This window comes from Tigriopus californicus, chromosome 12 (genome assembly GCF_007210705.1).
Source record: "Tigriopus californicus strain San Diego chromosome 12, Tcal_SD_v2.1, whole genome shotgun sequence".
Taxonomy (NCBI): Eukaryota; Metazoa; Arthropoda; class Copepoda; order Harpacticoida; family Harpacticidae; genus Tigriopus; species Tigriopus californicus.
Window position 1 is genome coordinate 4669278 of NC_081451.1, and position 17059 is coordinate 4686336.

General features: G+C 38.8%; 3 protein-coding genes across 5 annotated transcripts in view; 1 reads left to right on the forward strand and 2 right to left on the reverse strand.

Moving 5' to 3' along the window:
* The first annotated feature begins 1147 nt into the window (after positions 1 to 1147).
* LOC131891566 (uncharacterized) lies at positions 1148 to 11045 on the forward strand. Its single transcript, XM_059241176.1, has 3 exons — positions 1148 to 1277; positions 5796 to 6328; positions 10853 to 11045. Exons 2-3 carry the CDS (start codon positions 5827 to 5829, stop codon positions 10903 to 10905), a joined length of 555 nt encoding a protein of 184 aa, XP_059097159.1. The 5' UTR covers positions 1148 to 1277; positions 5796 to 5826; the 3' UTR covers positions 10906 to 11045.
* Positions 7798 to 9084, reverse strand: LOC131891567 (putative ferric-chelate reductase 1 homolog). Its single transcript, XM_059241177.1, has 3 exons — positions 8889 to 9084; positions 8652 to 8823; positions 7798 to 8130 (listed from the first exon to the last, which is right to left on the reverse strand). The coding sequence occupies exons 1-3, from the start codon at positions 8957 to 8959 to the stop codon at positions 7828 to 7830; spliced, it is 546 nt and encodes a 181-aa protein (XP_059097160.1). The 5' UTR covers positions 8960 to 9084; the 3' UTR covers positions 7798 to 7827.
* A 3-nt stretch (positions 11046 to 11048) lies between the features above and the next one.
* Positions 11049 to 17059, reverse strand: part of LOC131891564 (transcription factor p65-like) — a 14850-nt gene continuing 8839 nt past the window's right edge. For all 3 annotated transcript variants that reach the window (XM_059241172.1, XM_059241171.1, XM_059241173.1), the window contains exons 7-14: positions 15991 to 16198; positions 15063 to 15256; positions 14895 to 14997; positions 14717 to 14815; positions 13739 to 13864; positions 13530 to 13661; positions 12840 to 13091; positions 11049 to 11397 (exon numbers count right to left, since the gene is read on the reverse strand). In XM_059241172.1, the coding sequence (XP_059097155.1) occupies positions 11180 to 11397; positions 12840 to 13091; positions 13530 to 13661; positions 13739 to 13864; positions 14717 to 14815; positions 14895 to 14997; positions 15063 to 15256; positions 15991 to 16198 (1332 nt within the window). In that variant the 3' untranslated portion in view covers positions 11049 to 11179. The remainder of the gene's footprint in view (positions 11398 to 12839; positions 13092 to 13529; positions 13662 to 13738; positions 13865 to 14716; positions 14816 to 14894; positions 14998 to 15062; positions 15257 to 15990; positions 16199 to 17059) is intronic.

The window sequence follows — 17059 nt, forward strand, 5'->3', positions numbered from 1 at the left end:
GGTTTTGAGGCGAGGGAGAAATTCAAGATGGTTTGGAACAGCAACATTAAAGTACAGATAATGAATATCAAAACTCCACGCATCCTCTTTGATTGGGCAACAGACAATAACGCACTTTCTGAGCGAAATATGGTGGTTAATTCAAGCACTGGGTCGACCTTATGGTAGGAATTTCGCTTTTCCATCTAAGCAAGTTTTATAGCTACCACTTAATGAAAACAGGACATGTTTTTCGTCATGTTTATGACAAGAAATCTATAAAAATGCATCATCGCTGGTTTTATTTCTTTTTTTTATTTTTATTTTTTTTATACTTATTCAGTAATTAATAGTCCATTTAATTTTTTCGATATCAGGTATTCATTCAATAAATTGCTGATTTGTGTTCCCTCATAATTGCTTTATTCACTTACCTAACTACATGTTGAAAAAAGAATATTTCTGAAAAAAAATTGACCAAAAATAATGTCTGGCAATAAATGAATCGGATATGAAGATATATGTATCCGGATAAGAGATTTGTCCCAAGTAAAACCATATCAAGTTGCACTTTTTAATACATATGGAATGTTTGAATGGAGAAAATTAGACAAGCAGGTTCAAACTGCTACGCTATAAGACCCCGAAAGCAAATATTTGATTTTCCCAAACTAAGAGACAAATAACGAGCACAATTATTTTTGCCAAATCAGAATGAAGTAAAGTAAGGGCATTAAAGAAAGGATGTAAGCAAACATGAAAAAACACGAAAATAAAAGAAAGACACTTTAAAATCCGAGACCCCTAAGGAACAAGCTTACATCCGTCTGACATATCGCTTCAAAACCTATGCCTTCCTTTGAATCAGTCTCCCCCAAAAATAACCTGATTTTCCGTTTTTACCAGTGTCTCCACCATCACAAAGAAAGAGCGAGGAAGGAACCGATGAAGCCGAGAGTTTGGCAGCTTTGTCGGGAGAGAGAATTGTGGCTTCCTTGGAAGGACGGAGATTTCAATGCCTGAAATCCCGACTTCGGCAGTGAATAGTTAAAACGCCGTATGTGACTATCCCCGATCTGCGAAGCCCGGATGAAAGAAGTGAGGAAGAGGAAAAGATGGAATAAGCTGACGGAGAATTGGAGGGTAGTGATCATTGGTTGGTGGCATCTCAAGCAAAAGTGAACCAGAAAGTGAGAGTTCCAATTAGTTTGCATTAAAGTGGCTCATAGCGATATCGTGACTAACATCCCTCCGGATCAATATGGAAGTGGTGGCTCTCATACATCGGATTAAAAGCTGTAAGTCGAATCAGTGATCCGATTACCTTTCAGAATCAAGGGAGGTGTTATTGACAACACTACGTCCCGTTGTGTCTAAGGTTGATAAAGTGAGTGAATAGTGGTCGAAAGTGCAGAGGTTTTGACTATTGACTCCTTTAAGTTGCAGCTGAATGATGATATCAGCACAAATTTTGGGAGGTCACTAGGTCACTTTTCAAAAGAGCAGAGGTACCAAAAACCCAAGATACAAAGCAAAATATTATACAAAAAACCTCTTTGAAGGTCTTAAAAAGTCGTTTGTAGATATAGAAAGTACTAAAAGAGGAAAACCAAGTCCAAAAATGGTTTTTTTTTTTTTAGCTAAACAGTTATTTTGAGCAACTTACTCAAGAGTAATACAGTGAGAGTTTATAAAAAAATACAGTGCTAAATGAACCATTCCTTTTTGGATTAGATGAACTGGATATCTAATTTAATCCCTTAGCAAAGTAATGTGAAGCCTCAAAAAAGCAAGGAACTTCCCAAAACATTGACGGTGACGTCATCTTCCTTTCCGGCTTCAATGTCCCAATTGACTTCAAAAGACTAGATGTTCAAAAAAAATAAGAGATTTTAGTGCGGCCAAGAATGAGGTAAATGGATTAGATGGAATATGTACACCCTTCAAATTAAGAGGAGTGTGAGAAATCTCCGGAAATGTGAAGTGTGTGAACGTTCCCACCACAAATTGTATAATACAACATTGTCATCAAACGCAAGTCTCCGAGCTGGTGTGTTTCTTCTCTTAATAATAGGTTATCAAATTCAAAGATTGTTCGACACGATATATGCCACGGTCAAAAAGAATCACCAATTCGCCCCTCAGATACATATGCCAGAAAACTTTCCCCTCTTTGAGCGACGGACGGCTCCTCTGAAACAGTTATGTTGCCGGTTGCACGAACCTCTCACATTTTCATGAGCACTTGGATCTACTGTACTGTGGTACGGCATGTAGATTTAGTGAATGGTGGTGGCAGTAGTAGTAGTAGTGGTAGTACTAAGAGGGCTCAGGGATCTTTTAGAATGAAAGGTGAGCTGTACAAGCAACCATGCGGAGCCAATGTTTCATGGGGATTGACCTGAAAAGCTTCTTTAGAGAGAGATATGTGTAAGAAAAAAGATGGATCTAGGGCAACAGTTAGTTGATCGCATTCTTCTGACCGCAATGGGAAAACGTGTTTCTATGGATCAATTTCTATCATCAAGAAGACCATTAACGTCTTAATCATGCGCAAATCATATTCTAGTGGTTAGTTTTAGTGTGATAGGCCCTTGCAAATGGGCGGATAAGAGTTTCGCATGGATTTTTAAGTTGAAAAAATAAATGCCCTCTGTTGGTGCTCACGATGCTTTGGGCTTCCTCACCTTGATTTTTGTAACCCCTAACAACCAACTTTTCAGACTTTGGTGCAATATGTCATTTCGGACAAACTTTTAATGACATTTTAAAGTTTTAGTTTTGAGCTCATCATGAAGTATTGGTTTTCATAAGTGTTACATGTTGGAAGTTATTTCAAATAAGGCGAAATTTCTAGGTTATTTTCCCTTTAATATGTTGCTCCAACCAAATATATATGTTTTTTTTTCTTTTTTTTTTTAATTTTAACCTTGCGGCTACCCCTAATCGAGCAAAATAGTTGAATAATGAAATGATTTTGACGAAGAAACGGACAGGTTAGGGCCAAAATCTTAAAATCATCACTGGAAAAGTCAATCAAACTTGGTAGTTAGGAAAATTCAAACCACGACGTCTTATGTCAAGAGTCTCCATGTTTTATGCTCTAGGCCATACTTTGGAGCACAGAAAACTTGTTTTTTTTTCATCTTGAAAACTCTTTAATTTTGTTGGGATGACAGGTAAATTATATCGGAAGCATTTGCTTTCGTCACTCACCTTTTTTCTTCTTCTTCTTCAAATTTTAGAGACACGGAATGAGCTTTGAAGCCAAATTTCTTTAGCACTCATTTTGCAAACACAGATTGTTGTGTTTTATTTGTTTTATTTTGTAACCCAGTTAAAAGACATTACATTTCTTTGTTAGAAAAGGTATCACGCTCAAAAGGAACGGAAAAAAATAATAAGTTTTGACTAAGATTCCAAGCGGTCTTTTTGGTAAGAAACGAACAACAGACAGACAAGATCTCCTCAATCGATCCAATGTTTACTCAAGAATAGTTGAAACGTGTGCCTGATGTGACTCAAGAATGAGCTTTGAGCAACCGCCCAAAAAAACGACGCCATCTGACGCGAAAATAGTTGGCTATTGTGAGAGTAACCATTCTTGGATAATGAATTGGAGCAGAAGGGGAAAAACCCATAAATCATGAGTGGAAGCCTCACTTTCCCCGCAACATGCTGGAGGACAATGACGCATCTTTTTGTCAACAGACACATCAGGGAGCCCGGTTTGAATAACGCTTTTTGCATATCCAAATGGAAAGCGTTTCCATCTCAATGGCAGTTGAATATGCTTTGATGGACTCCAAGCGATTTTGTTTCGCCTTCTGTGTGATGATGGGAAAAGTTTCTAATTGGACAGGAGAGAAATTATTCAAAAGAACTGCTCCTGTGGTGATGAAAAAGAAACGACACCGAAGTAACTTATGAGGAGCGCATGTTCTTCCAATACTATCTTTACCTGATGTTTCATGAAAATTGCAATCAATTTGCAATTTAGATATGTCCAAGCATTGATGAGAAATGTTTGGGAGTGGCTTTGTACGATGATGAGGATGATTGGATTTTAATTCTAGCCAACGTCAATTTTGTTAACACGTGATTTCACCCCATCCATTTGGAGGTAACCGTGAGAACTTTTCTCAGACAGAATTCTAAAAGTCTTGCCCGAGAATGTTGAGGTTGTGGTGAAATAATGAATTAGTTGGTTCGGTCCAGGAAAGATTAAATAATTGCACCTTTATTAAACTGAGTTTTTGAAGTTTGAGACACCATAAGCTTGAGCTTTTAACACTGATCTTGGTCCTCATTTAACTGACAGAGAAAGTAGGATGCAAAGCCAGACAAATTTCAAGCCTTTAGCTTTAAACGATTTTTTTGTTAATCCAGTGAGCCCACGTGGTGGTCAAAAAGGGCTATTAAGTATTCAGAGAAAAACCCAAATGCAATTTAGCCATCAATCTTGCTCAAAAAATCATAAGAAACAACTTGGGTTTCGTTGGTTTATGGAATTCTGGCCCATATCAAAAACTTGCATTCCTAGAAACATTAAAGAAACTACAATCTTCAGAAACTGATACAGTGACACCCACTAATATCGTCGCTCGAGCCAAATTGACGATATATCCAAATTTTCTCTAATAGGTGCATAACAACGTCAAATACGCAAATAAATCTTGAAATATGAATGTTTAAACGATATATAACTGAAAAGAGGCTGCAAATTATCAAGGATCAAGAATACCTTGCTTCAATTTTTTACCAAAGCTTTTTTTACTTCCGTTTGAGTGAGCCTCTTCTAACCGATGACATCGCAGTGTCAATTTCTTGGGGTGTTGGAGGTTCTTGAGCTGTCTACAACGGCATCTTTGGAAGATCATCTTAGGCTTTAAAGATATCTTCCTTGCTTTGACTTAAAGATTGTTTCGTTTTGGACGCATATTGAAATTCCGGACCAAGTGGAATTCGGCTTGATTGGCAGACAAATGAGTAGGCAGGGTGATCAGTTTTCACCAGAGTTCTGTTTTTGTTTTCAAGATCGCATTGACCAGTTACTCTTTTTAAATTCAACTTCGGTGTGTAATATAAAATGAAAGCTTTCTACAGCAAAAAAGTGCATAATGACGATATACTCGGAGTGAGGCGAGGCAATTATATAAAAATTGTAAGTATGAATCTGGACTTTGAGAAGACGGCGATATTAGCGAATTGACGTTGTAAGCGGAGACGATATAAGTGGGTGCCACTGTAAAATGAAAATTGCAATCACTTTTACTTAGAAATTTTGAGGTGATCTATCAAACCGTTACTTAGTTATATGTAAGATGTGATTTTTCAATGAACATAGTTGAGGTTCGACAGCCTAGCACACTTGAAGTAAGAAATAATGCAGCTTTTTCCTTTCATAGAGCTAAGACTTTAATGAAGGAAATATGTTTTCCTTTTGTGTCTTTTCTTCTCTTAAATTCAGTTGTATGTGTTAAGTAGCGCTGGGAAGAGTCCTTTGATTTTTTTACTTTTGGCCGGACACTCCAAATCCGGACTCGAGTCCGGCAAAAGACTGGAGTCAAGCAGAGGACATCAATATTTTACTACAATCAGTTCTAGCAAAAAAAGTCGTCTTGCGAAATTCTAAGAAGAAATGAACTTTTTTTTTTGAAGAGTCCGGACTTGAGTCCTTTCGAAAAAAACTCGAGCCCGGCCAATTTCTCCCAAATCAAGTAAAAGACTCGGGTGCACTCGGACTCGAGTCCGGACTCGCCCCAGCACTAGATTTAAGTACCTTTATTGATGAATGCAAATCTTCTTACTTTCAGAACCTTGGGCTGCAATGTCCAACTAATTTCCATGGGCAGGCAACGGTTTCCCGATCGAAGTCGCGTTCTCCCACGTCAGGAAAGACAGGCCTTCAACCCCTACCCCTACTACTACTACTACCACAATAACAACAACAACAACAACTACAACCCTTACCCCGGTGGAGCGCATTCTTACCCCTCGGCTTACTATCAACCCTATCCTCAGCCTTACCCCTATTCCAACTACGCCATGGCTCCCGTTCAGAACCAAGGGGTGTCGGAATCCTCTCAGAGTCAGAGCTTCCCGAGTGTGGCTTATTCCGATCAGTCCGCTGCCCGGACCAGTTACGGTGGGTGTGACTGTGGCTGTGGGTGTGAGAAAGGGCCGGACCTCTTGAGCTTGATCTTGGGCGCCGCTGTCCTGATTATGATACTCATGAATCTGGGCATTTTGATGCCACCGATGGCCGGGATGAAGAAGAAAAGGTCGCTACCGGATCGGTTACTTCCAGGAGACCAACTGGAGTCCTTAGAATCTCGGATCAAATCGGGTAAGGATATTCGGGCATGGTGTGGTTCCAGTTCGGAAGATTGGCCAATCATTTCTAGGACTCTTTACTTAACGCGTTGCGTTTGCGCATCCAGCTAGGGCTGTCCCACGAGCAGAGGTTCGGGAAAAAATATCATTCTAACCATGAACAACTGGAATATGGACGGGGACGCTTGGTTTGGGAATTAGCTTTTCGCGATTGAGTTAACGCATTATGTTCTTCTTCAAATGAGAATGATCCCAGGCTACAATAATTACTCATTTCAATTTTCAGCTCGATCGAGCGACTGGATCAAAAGTTATGCCGTCTCAAAAGGCACTACAAAGCTCTTCAATGAATGAACGAACTAGCCCTCTTGTGGTAATTGATTACCCGAAGAGGGCTAAGTCATTCATTCTGTGCTCTGTTATGTATGGCACTTTGAGAGGGCATAACTTTTGACCCAGTCGTTTGATTGAGCTGACATTTAAAATACGCCATCGCAGGGATCTGGGGCCAGCCGTATTTGAAGAAAAATTTAATTCATTGACTCGAATTGGAGTTGCTAATTTTCAACCTTACCATCCCCGTCCATATTCCAGTGGTTCATGTTCTAACCAAAGAACCCTGAAGTAAAGTTGAAAGATGCTAACTTCCCTTTGGGTGAGAAAAGAGTCAATTGGAATTATTGGGGGATTATTCCTCTGTATTTCTGGTTATTGATTTCCCGAGACAAAACTCTCCGGAAAATTTTATTACAGTGTCCTGTGAGTCTTTTCGAGAGAAATAAGGCCAACAAATGACTCTTGAGTCTTCTTAAGAAAAAATACAGTTAAACAGTATGAAAGATAATCAGGTGAAGCATCTATTGTTACTAGCTTTTCAGGGCGTCCATGCATTATTTCATCATTTAAAATGAACAATTTACTAAAATAAAGCCTCTAAACGTTGGTCACAAATTCGAAGAAAATCAGTCGGACTCATTTTAAAAATTCAGGGCGGCTCATATATGGTTATGGTAAAAACGAAATGAATTTAGTCCAGTTTCTGATGTTTTAGATTAATTAATTAGATTTGGCTAAAGCTCTGAAAAACCACCTAAATACCTAAATATTGTCAATCTTAGTTGCTACACCCCTAACCAAAAGCTATATAAAGTGAACGCATTATTATTTTGAAAGCACCTCGGCTCTGACCGACAAAAGTTTTTTTTTCCAAAACTACAACATTTTTGTCCGTTTCAATTACTCTCTTGAAAGAGCTGGCAAGCAGATTATAGCGAATCACATAAAGCGAAAGAGTCATCTTTTAGTACATGTATGCATTGTAACGTATGCATGTTTAAGTCTCAAATAGTAGGTAGATGTTTTGTTAGTAGCCATAGATTTGGTTGGTACCATGGAACCTCATAAGCCATTCATTGGCCCCCAAGTTTCTTCCTGTCTAAGTAATGGGCATTCCCGGTTGATGATCGGTCAACCAGTTTCGAATTCATCAAAGACACAACTTTATTCTTTAAGTTAGGCCAAGATTTCAGCCTTGTCGCTTACAATCACTTCCTTGTGGTGATTTACATTGCCATTATCCTTCAAAGGTCCAACGGCCAAGAGGGTGAAGTAAGGAGTCTTGGTCATGTCGATGGTCACGGACTTGGAGGGCTTGGTTGGAGTATCGAATGTGGTCACAAAGTCTCTGTCAAACTTGCAAGAGATCAACCCATCATTGATCGAGACCTCCAAGGCCGAGAGGCCGGTTGATGGCTTGGCCAAAGGAACACTGGTGTAGGGATTGTTCAAGTTCCAGTACATCCGGACATCGGGCTTCTAGAATAGGTTCCATTGGATACGGGTAAAAGTAAGCCCATAGGTTCTTTCACGGAAATAGGTTGCCTCTCATAGCTAACTATATTTGGATTAGGTTAGATATTAGATATTCAATATTTACAAATGTAGCCTTATTCCCTGGTTCCTTTATCCCTAGATAAGGTACAAACATAAATCCGTCTCAATTGAGAAAACAGCAACTTTGTCTCAAAGTATTATTAGTGCTGGGGCGAGTCCGGACTTGAGTCTTTTATTCGATTTTGGAGAAATTGGCCGGACTCGAGTCCGGATTTGTCAAGAAAACGATATTTATTTATTTTCTCATAATTTCGCAAGACGTGTCTTTTTTGCAAGACCTGACCGTGGTAAAAGACTCGAGCCCTCTTCCGGACTCGGCGAGTAATCAAAGGACTCGTACGATTCCGACTATTTCTGGACTCGCCCCAGCACTACATAGAACACTAAGCACCTTAGCTGTAAGTCCAAGTTCCATTGTGAATGGAACATCCTGGCCAACTTACTCCGTCCTTGAGTGCGCAAGCCACAACACTATCGTCGCCCATCTTTTGGTCCAAAGACAATCCCAAGGCCACATAGCTAGTCTCATTGGGAGCAGGTCCACTTAGTTCAAAGGTCAACACGTCTCCATTAGATTGGGAGGGGTAATATTTGAAGGAGATATCACCATCCTCACTAACAAAAGAGATGTGACTATTTATATTTTAATGGTCCAACATAGTAAGGCACCAAAGATCTACCTGGGGGTGATGACATGAGCGTGTGCCACAAAGGCCAAAAGGGAAAGGATGCCAAATGATGCACATAACATTTTGATATTCGTCAATTGACTGAATGGGGTGAGTTGCAACAAATAGCTCCAATAATAACAAGTAGATAGGGAGATAAAGCTAATCAAAGCTGTTTCAAGTGTGTCATACACATAGATGAGGAATGCAATGTTAAAACTGCCAAAAACAACGCGTGTACTGTAAAGTGACACGGCGCTTTTCGTTTTATAGCGATGTCTTTGTGTACAATACAATAAATTTTAGTTCTTATCTTGCTGAGTATTCTATGTCTAACGGCACAATTAGTAATAACTGGAGGTGACTATTAATGGTTAATGACTATCTAGCTACTGAATATTCATTTCCAAACTCAAGTCCTGTTAATTTATTCAAAATATACTAGGTATTTCTGTTTCCTTAATACCGTTACAACAAAAACAAAAGAAAACAGTTGTGATTGTCAACGTCCCAAATATAACATCAAACAAAAGCATCATTCTTAAAAATATAATATACTAAGAAGGATCATCTTTACAACTCAACTTCAAAACCAGTCATGCCAGACTATTCATAATTGCAAGTAACATCTCAGTTGGCAAAAAGGCAAGAAAGAAATCTATCATTGGATATGTGTGAGGCTTAAACCTTATTTTGTCTCCAATTGTCCATTTTTTAAAATGATGCATTTTCAGGCCTAAGGATCAAACAAAACAAAATGCGATTCCTTAAGTATCCAACAAGCTTATTGACGGACTTCTGGAAATGTGGACCGCGAACGGAAGCAAAAACTTCTGATCTCGTAAACTGTTCACTTTATTCCAAATAAGCAGTTTATATGACCAAAAGATCTGATTGAATAGATGAACTTAGCCAAATTTGAGCTCAAATCCATGCTTAGGGAACTCAGGAGATATGTTCAAAGTTATGTGGTAAACACGACATAAAATTCAACATAACTTTGAAACAATCCGCTTTACAAGTAAAATTTAAAAATGACCTGCCTTAAATTGAAAGATCTGCGTTTCTTATTTTTTTTTTATTCTAAAAGTGGCTCAGAATTGCTATGACCAAGAGCAGACCCATTTGGCTGGAAACTCATTCACGGTCCATATCTCTAGATGTTCGTGGCTTACTCCATGAAATTCGAGCTCCCAAGTATTTTGTTGTGAAAACTGTGGACGAGCAATTTTGGTCAGAGCATTTTTCTTTGTCAAAGAACACAGTTAAAAGACTGAGAAGACTGAGGTTTCTTCAGCACCGATCAAAATAGGAATGATCCTCAACTTAGAGATAGCACAGCACGTTTCCTTGCATTTGTGATATCCAGAATATGACAGAGCTATCAATTGTTTACATTTGAGCTGGCCTCTTATTGATCTTACAATATGGTAACAACTCAAAGGCCTCCTAAGGTGCCTTCTCAAGATTTACCTACTTGGTGATATTGATCCAAATTTTTCATCCTAAGGGACTGATGAAAGCACTAATAGATGAACCGATTTTAGCCCAAAGAATATCTGTCACGCTCCAATGATTTGTCCATCTAAAGCTAAAGTAAGGCTTTATCAATTGTTAACATTTCTAAAAGCTACTATTGAGACCGGAAAAAGGTAAGTTTGGATTTTGGGTCGTGGTTATCAAATCACGAGCGATAACGTTACTTTTTGCAAAAACTGAATATAAAAGCCGCAGCTGAGTTACATATCTCATTGTAATAAAACATGCGGCGATGTCCTTCCTCCCGAAAATGGGATAACGCCATCTTGCCCCATGTCGATGTTCAATAACTCTTTCTCTTCTTCATAACTATTCATGACATGAATCGGCATAGATGAGCGAAAGAAGGGGGAACCAAGTATTTTTACTACTTTCGAATCAGCCAATATTCAAATGACAAAACGTTGAACCTCTTTCCCTATTTCTTCTTCTTTTAGGAATAGATGCTTTTGGTCTGAAACTCGAGTCATCTTTTTGGGCAAACTCCTAAACTACAAGACTTCACAACGATCGTCAAGCTCTGCTGCCATGTCAATTAAGGATGAGTGTTGATCCCATCAGTATTAATTAACTCTCAAGGAAACCAGAGTGGGTCAGTGCCAAACTTAGCGAACTGAAATCTGAAACAACTCATTTCGATGTGAAAACAATACTATGCTCTTTTTATTGACGATAGATGATTGATTATGCTCTTAATACCAAGTATGTACAATATAAATATCAAATATCAAATGTATGCTTGTTTGCCATGGATATCGACTTCTCTAGGGACGGTTCAAGTTGTTTCGTTTGTTGGATGAGCCCAAATCCACTGACATGGACGACACTTCTGGGGTGTGCAGTAATTGGGAACCCTGTCGTTGATAATTGGTGCAGCCGTCGTCCAGATTGTTGACCTCAACTTTGGGCTCTTGTCCCAATTTCAGATTGGAATCCAGATTGCTGCTGAGATTATCCATATCATCTGGCCCAGCCAAGTCACCTAAAACAGAAAATATTTCAGTTATGATAGATATTGAACAATAAATGAACATAATCATGGGCCAAATTTGAGCATTTAGAACAGAATTGCAAATAGATAGGAATGGTCCTTGGATTGTGAACGGAGGTAAGAATAGAGACAAGGAACTTGAGCGAAAGCAAAAAATTCGCATCTCTTGAACCTTCCCCTTCATCATAAATCATCCCTTAATCTGATCAAAAAGTCAGAAAAACTTATCTTTAATTCTGAAATGCTAGAGCTTATATTTTCATTCACATATTTTGATCGGGGGCTTAGCTAACACAAAAATTCGTTCTGGTTGACCTTGAAATCATGCAAGAAGGAATGATAACAGTGTACAACATTTGGAAGAACAATCACAAGTAACAAGAAGCAGTTTCGAGTTCAGTTCAATGAAAACGATGAACAGACATTAGCTTCAAATTAAAAGCATTATTGTGAATAGGAAGAGGTTGAAGAGCTTCTACCACAAACTCAAAAATTTGATAAGACTTAGGATTGACAGTACACCTTAAATCTCTTTCCACATATTTGAGGAAAAAAAAATTCAAAGAAATCTGGCCGAAATGGCGCTTTATCTAGTGCATCAATGTCCTGCCATCTAGGAGTCAAGCTGGGAGTTACAAAAATTGGCTGGTCAAATCCCAAGAGGCCAACAAGGTAGGGCGTTCAGAGAGGTAAGTAAGCCCAAGAAACAAAGCACTTCTGCTAGCCCTTTTCTCTCCATGCGAACTTGTCATGGGGAATCCCATAATTAACTCAGTACATAATTCCAAGAAAAAATCCACTACATTTTTGCACTTATCCAGATCTAATACTAAAAAATGGAAACATATTAGCATTGCCAACCCTTGACTGGACTGACTGGGAGTTAATGCCAATAAATTGCGACATATTTGGCTCGTTAAGCGAGTCAGATTACAAGAAGCCTGTAAATTGAACAGTAGATGGCAGCAAGAAAGTGATGACGCCAAGCTGAAATTGTCCATTAATAGTAATTGCAGACTAATCAATCAAAAATTGATTCAATGGTTTGCTTGTCCATAAAAATTTCGATTTGTACATGAATTGTCAAAATCCACGTGAAAGCTTTTCTGTGTATAGTGCCATTATTATACACCATTTTCGGTTTTGAACGGTAGATGTCGTCAGTTTCTAAAACTAGTGACGCCAAGTTGAAAGTGCCATTAGAACCGTAATGGGGTACCCCGCGTGGTTTCGTGAACGCAAATTTTGAAATGCGACAGTACTAGATTTTACCCAGTTGCATTTCAAAATGTGCGTTCACGAAACTATCTGATACTAGCAGTAGGTGCAACTGGGTACAAATCGCATCTCAAAATATGCACTCACGAAACCATGCGGGGGTGCCCCATTCAAATTGGAATGACAAGTATACTTAAAGTCAGCAATCCACTTACCAGAGTCAAAGTTCAAGTTGGGCAAAACTTGTGCGCAATTCAAGTCAGTTTGGGGATCCAAACCACTATGCTGCAGATATTGGCTCAAGGAGGACAACCCGCTAATGTTGGAGCTGAGGTTGTTGCTTTGGGTTGTGACCACGTTGGAGGAGGCGGATTGGCCTTGGCCTTGATGTCGTTGGAGTAAAGCTGTAGCGGGCTGTTGATGATACGTCACGCCTGCCGTTTGAACAGCATTTGGTTCCACGAACCCTGGAACACAACATGGAACATCACGCTTAAAATCGATTGGAAGAACATAATCACTTTCAACCACCTGCCACAAAAAGAGGGCAGAAAATGACACAAGTTCAGAAGCAAATGCTGGCAGAAAAAATGACTCTCAAGCATTTTTAAATCGTTTTTGGAACACCCATGGACATATGTTAGTCGTTTCTGGGCCCCAATTTGAAGTGGGATTATGACAAACGAAGGAATTTCACTTGAGTCTATATACGTAATTGTGTTGGAACGAGTGATTGAGGTCAGAATTGCCTCCTGTTTGTGTTTCAATTCCTGAATCGATCATACTGTTTTGAAGGAACGTAGACGTGATTTTTCCCAAATGGTAGAAAATGGCACTATTTTATGTCATTGTTAAGGCGACCTTTGAAGTGTCCTTGGATAGTCTCTTCAAATGGCACCACTTACCTAAGTTATTTTGGTTTTGGAACAATGTGTCATGAACATTTCCCGTGGGAGAAACTTGTGGGTCGCCCATATGCGTCGCTTTCATGACCACGTTTCCATTTTCCAAAGCAACTTGTTCGTACGGAGATCGGGCTAATGGAGTTGAGGATAAAATTTCCATTTGAGGGCGTGTCAATGTCGAATGGACCTACGGTATTAACCAATCTTACCAGCTGATGAATAGACCCCTTGGGAACTAGGCGAGGGCACATTCATCCGAGGGTTCACATAAATCGGCTTGGACCCTGGACTTTGAATCTGGGCACTCTGCAGGAACTCGTTGAGCTTGGTCATTCCTGAGAAGAAATAGATATTGAATATTTTTGTAAAAGAGAACCCAACTACGTTTCATCGATAGCTGTAGGGGAAAATTCTGGAGGTAGTGGATCAGTGGACCATTTATTCAAATGAGGGTTGTAATCATATTGTTATAAACTTGACATTTACGTACAACATTTACGACAGAACATTTCACGGTTTCAGTTTTTAATCAAGTTTGACAATCAAAGTTTAGCGGCTAGCTCTCTGAGAACGTTGTGATAAAAAGTGCTATGTTAAATGGTTCTTGCCACTGTCCAGATTTTATATTAAAACATTGGAAAAACAACATGTTGTTGAAGACTTTCATAGTCAGAGGATTTCGAGGTGGATCGAAAAAGAACAGCCTCAAGCTATTTCTGGACTACAATTTGAAGCCCAAAAAGTAAATAACAAAATTAGAATTTGTCTACATAGGTCAAAAACACATTTCGAAGACAAGGAGTTCTGTCAAAATGAACCTACTCGTACCTCCATTCCGACGATATTTGACATATTTCAGTTTTCTATTTTCGACGCTTTAAGTCACTTTTACACGTTCTAGCTCATTTTCTTAGTAATTTGCATCAATTTGTAAAAAATATTTACATTTTTAACAAATAATTTGAAAAATAAATAATAATAATAAACTAATTATTTTACCCCCACAGAATTGCCTCCATGTTCTTCAAATATTCAGGAGTGATTTGTTCATTTAATAAGCCAGATGTCAGCAGTACAGTTACGATGAAGGTAAACGTTTTATTGAAACAATTTTAGCACCCCGAGAGCAGTGAAGGTTGCACTCAAAGGGCCAAAATTGTGCATGCGTCACGTTTTTCATTACTTACCCCCTGGTGTCATTTTTTCGGGTTGGTCAATTACAGTCACTTGGCCACCTCCTAGATGGCGCTGAGCGGTAGGGATCTTAGACGGAACATTTACTTGACCTGAAATTGAAAATTAAGCCGCATTATTGGATAATGCATTCTTACCGTCCATGCTAGGACAAAAAGAATATATAAATACCTGAAGAAGGATCATCTTGGTTCAATCTGGGTTCTCGTCCCCGTTTCATGGACTTGATGTCTTGAGGACTCTGGATCATGGTGTCCAGATTTGGTTTTTGGTCCTGAATTTGAGAACCTGTCGCTGTTATAAATTATTATTGACAAACTATTAGTGGTGGGAACTTACAAAGTGCCTTGGATAGTAGTAGAAATTCACAGGCTCACTCGACTCTTGGGTCTTGGGTTTATAGAGATACATGGCCCCTAATACGGGCTCTGTGATGTCTTTGTCGACGTATTCGGGGGTCTTCAGACTGATTCCATATTGGCGGTGGACATCATTCGCCGTGAAAGATCCTTTGGCAATTATCTGCTCTCCACCTGTTGGGAAAGTGGAGCGAGTTCACACATTGATTATCAAATAAAAAATGCGTAGGATTGTTTTAAATTCTCTTCTAAATCTTGCTTTGTGCTAGTGGGGATTACTGCAACTCCCATAAGCGATTGATAAGTTAGAAAAAATAGAACAACCAATAGATGGAGCCAAGGTGAGGGGAAGAGAGGGTTAATTCAGAATTGAAATTTATTGTCCTATTTATTATTATTATCAATATCATTGTAGATAGAGAAAAAAAATATAGTCTTGAGCGCCATCGACACTTGAGTATATTAGCGAATGGTCTTAATTGCAAACATGTAGACAGTATCATTCGTCTTCACCCCTTTCATTGTTGTATTGTAGTACCACTAATGTTTTTCAACAAGAGGATAAAATTGGAATTTGAATTCATTTGAAGGGACAAACTTCTGAAACAAGTTTTTTTTTGTCTAGAAATGGCGGAATTTGCGCCAAAGTGCAGAATAATGTAAAATTGCTTTTATAAAGCGTGTATCAAAATACATCGTTCGCCTGCCCATCGTCATGATGAAGTAAAGTTTAAGATATGTTCGTAAATTGATGCAAGCAATTTATTATTTCAACTCTCAGTTCATTATTTCCACGTGTCACCCAATAAGTATTAAGTCATGAAACCTTGTTGGTGGCACCATAGTAATGAGAAGTGCAGGAGTTTTTTCATTATTGCTCAACTTAGAGACATGAAACATAAGCTTACCTTTTGTGTACTGAGTGAAGTGTACTTCAATGTCGTCTTTCTTGATCTGTTCAGTGAAAAGGAGGATCTTTTTGCCGCCATCAACGGTGCAGGAGTCATCGCTGTAATCGACAATTTGCAGATCGCAGTAAGCCTTCCTGTCCTTGATGATGGCTGAGACAACCGGTTTGAGTGGAACTAGACTTCGGTCTGGCATTTTTAGGAACACCTAATACGAAAAGGTCAATCTTCAAAGCAATGAATAGTGTATCTATATATTATCTATTCTTTACGTTCAGTGTGGAAACATTAAGAATCTATTCGTTTTCATCTGAGTCTATATCCTTCAATTTCAGCTCAATGTTGTTTGAGTGTCAATGTAATATGAATGACGTTTAAACTGGTTTGCACCACAATTTACTCGCTAAATTCATGTTTTCCAAGACGACGTCAAAGAAAGTGCAAGGAAAAATAAGCTCCACAAGCCGATCAGGTATTGCCACAATAGTTGCAAAACCTACGTATGATCAAGGCTCATCCAGTGTCCCGCAAATCAAATTTGAATTGCAAAATTACTTGCCATGATTCTAGAACAAAAGCCATTAAATTTTGAAAGAAAACCCATCTCATTATTAATTCATTCACTTTAAGAAATTTAAAACAGGGTACACAAAGCTACTAATGCTGGCTTTTTATAAACTAAAGGATTTGAGACACTATAAGGAAAGGGCCCTTGTTCATAAATTTGACAGCTCCACTTGTATTCATACACATTCATTAACATATGCATATTCATAAGAGATCTCCTTTCCAAATGCAGGCATGTTAAGGGCAGGCATAAAAATGAGCTTTGGGAAAACAAGTGCTTTCAATGTGAAAGAACATTACCACGATGGAAAATGTTGAGTTTTCTCCGTACAAAGTTCATAAATATCGCAAGACAAAACAAGTATGCACAACATATGTAGACACTGTTGACAGAGGGCGTCCTGGTATTAGTAGGGAGTCAGCTATAAGCACAAATCAACGCGTGGTATACGACCATCAACCTTACAGTAATAGATCGTACACACGTTTCGTCACGTAAAGT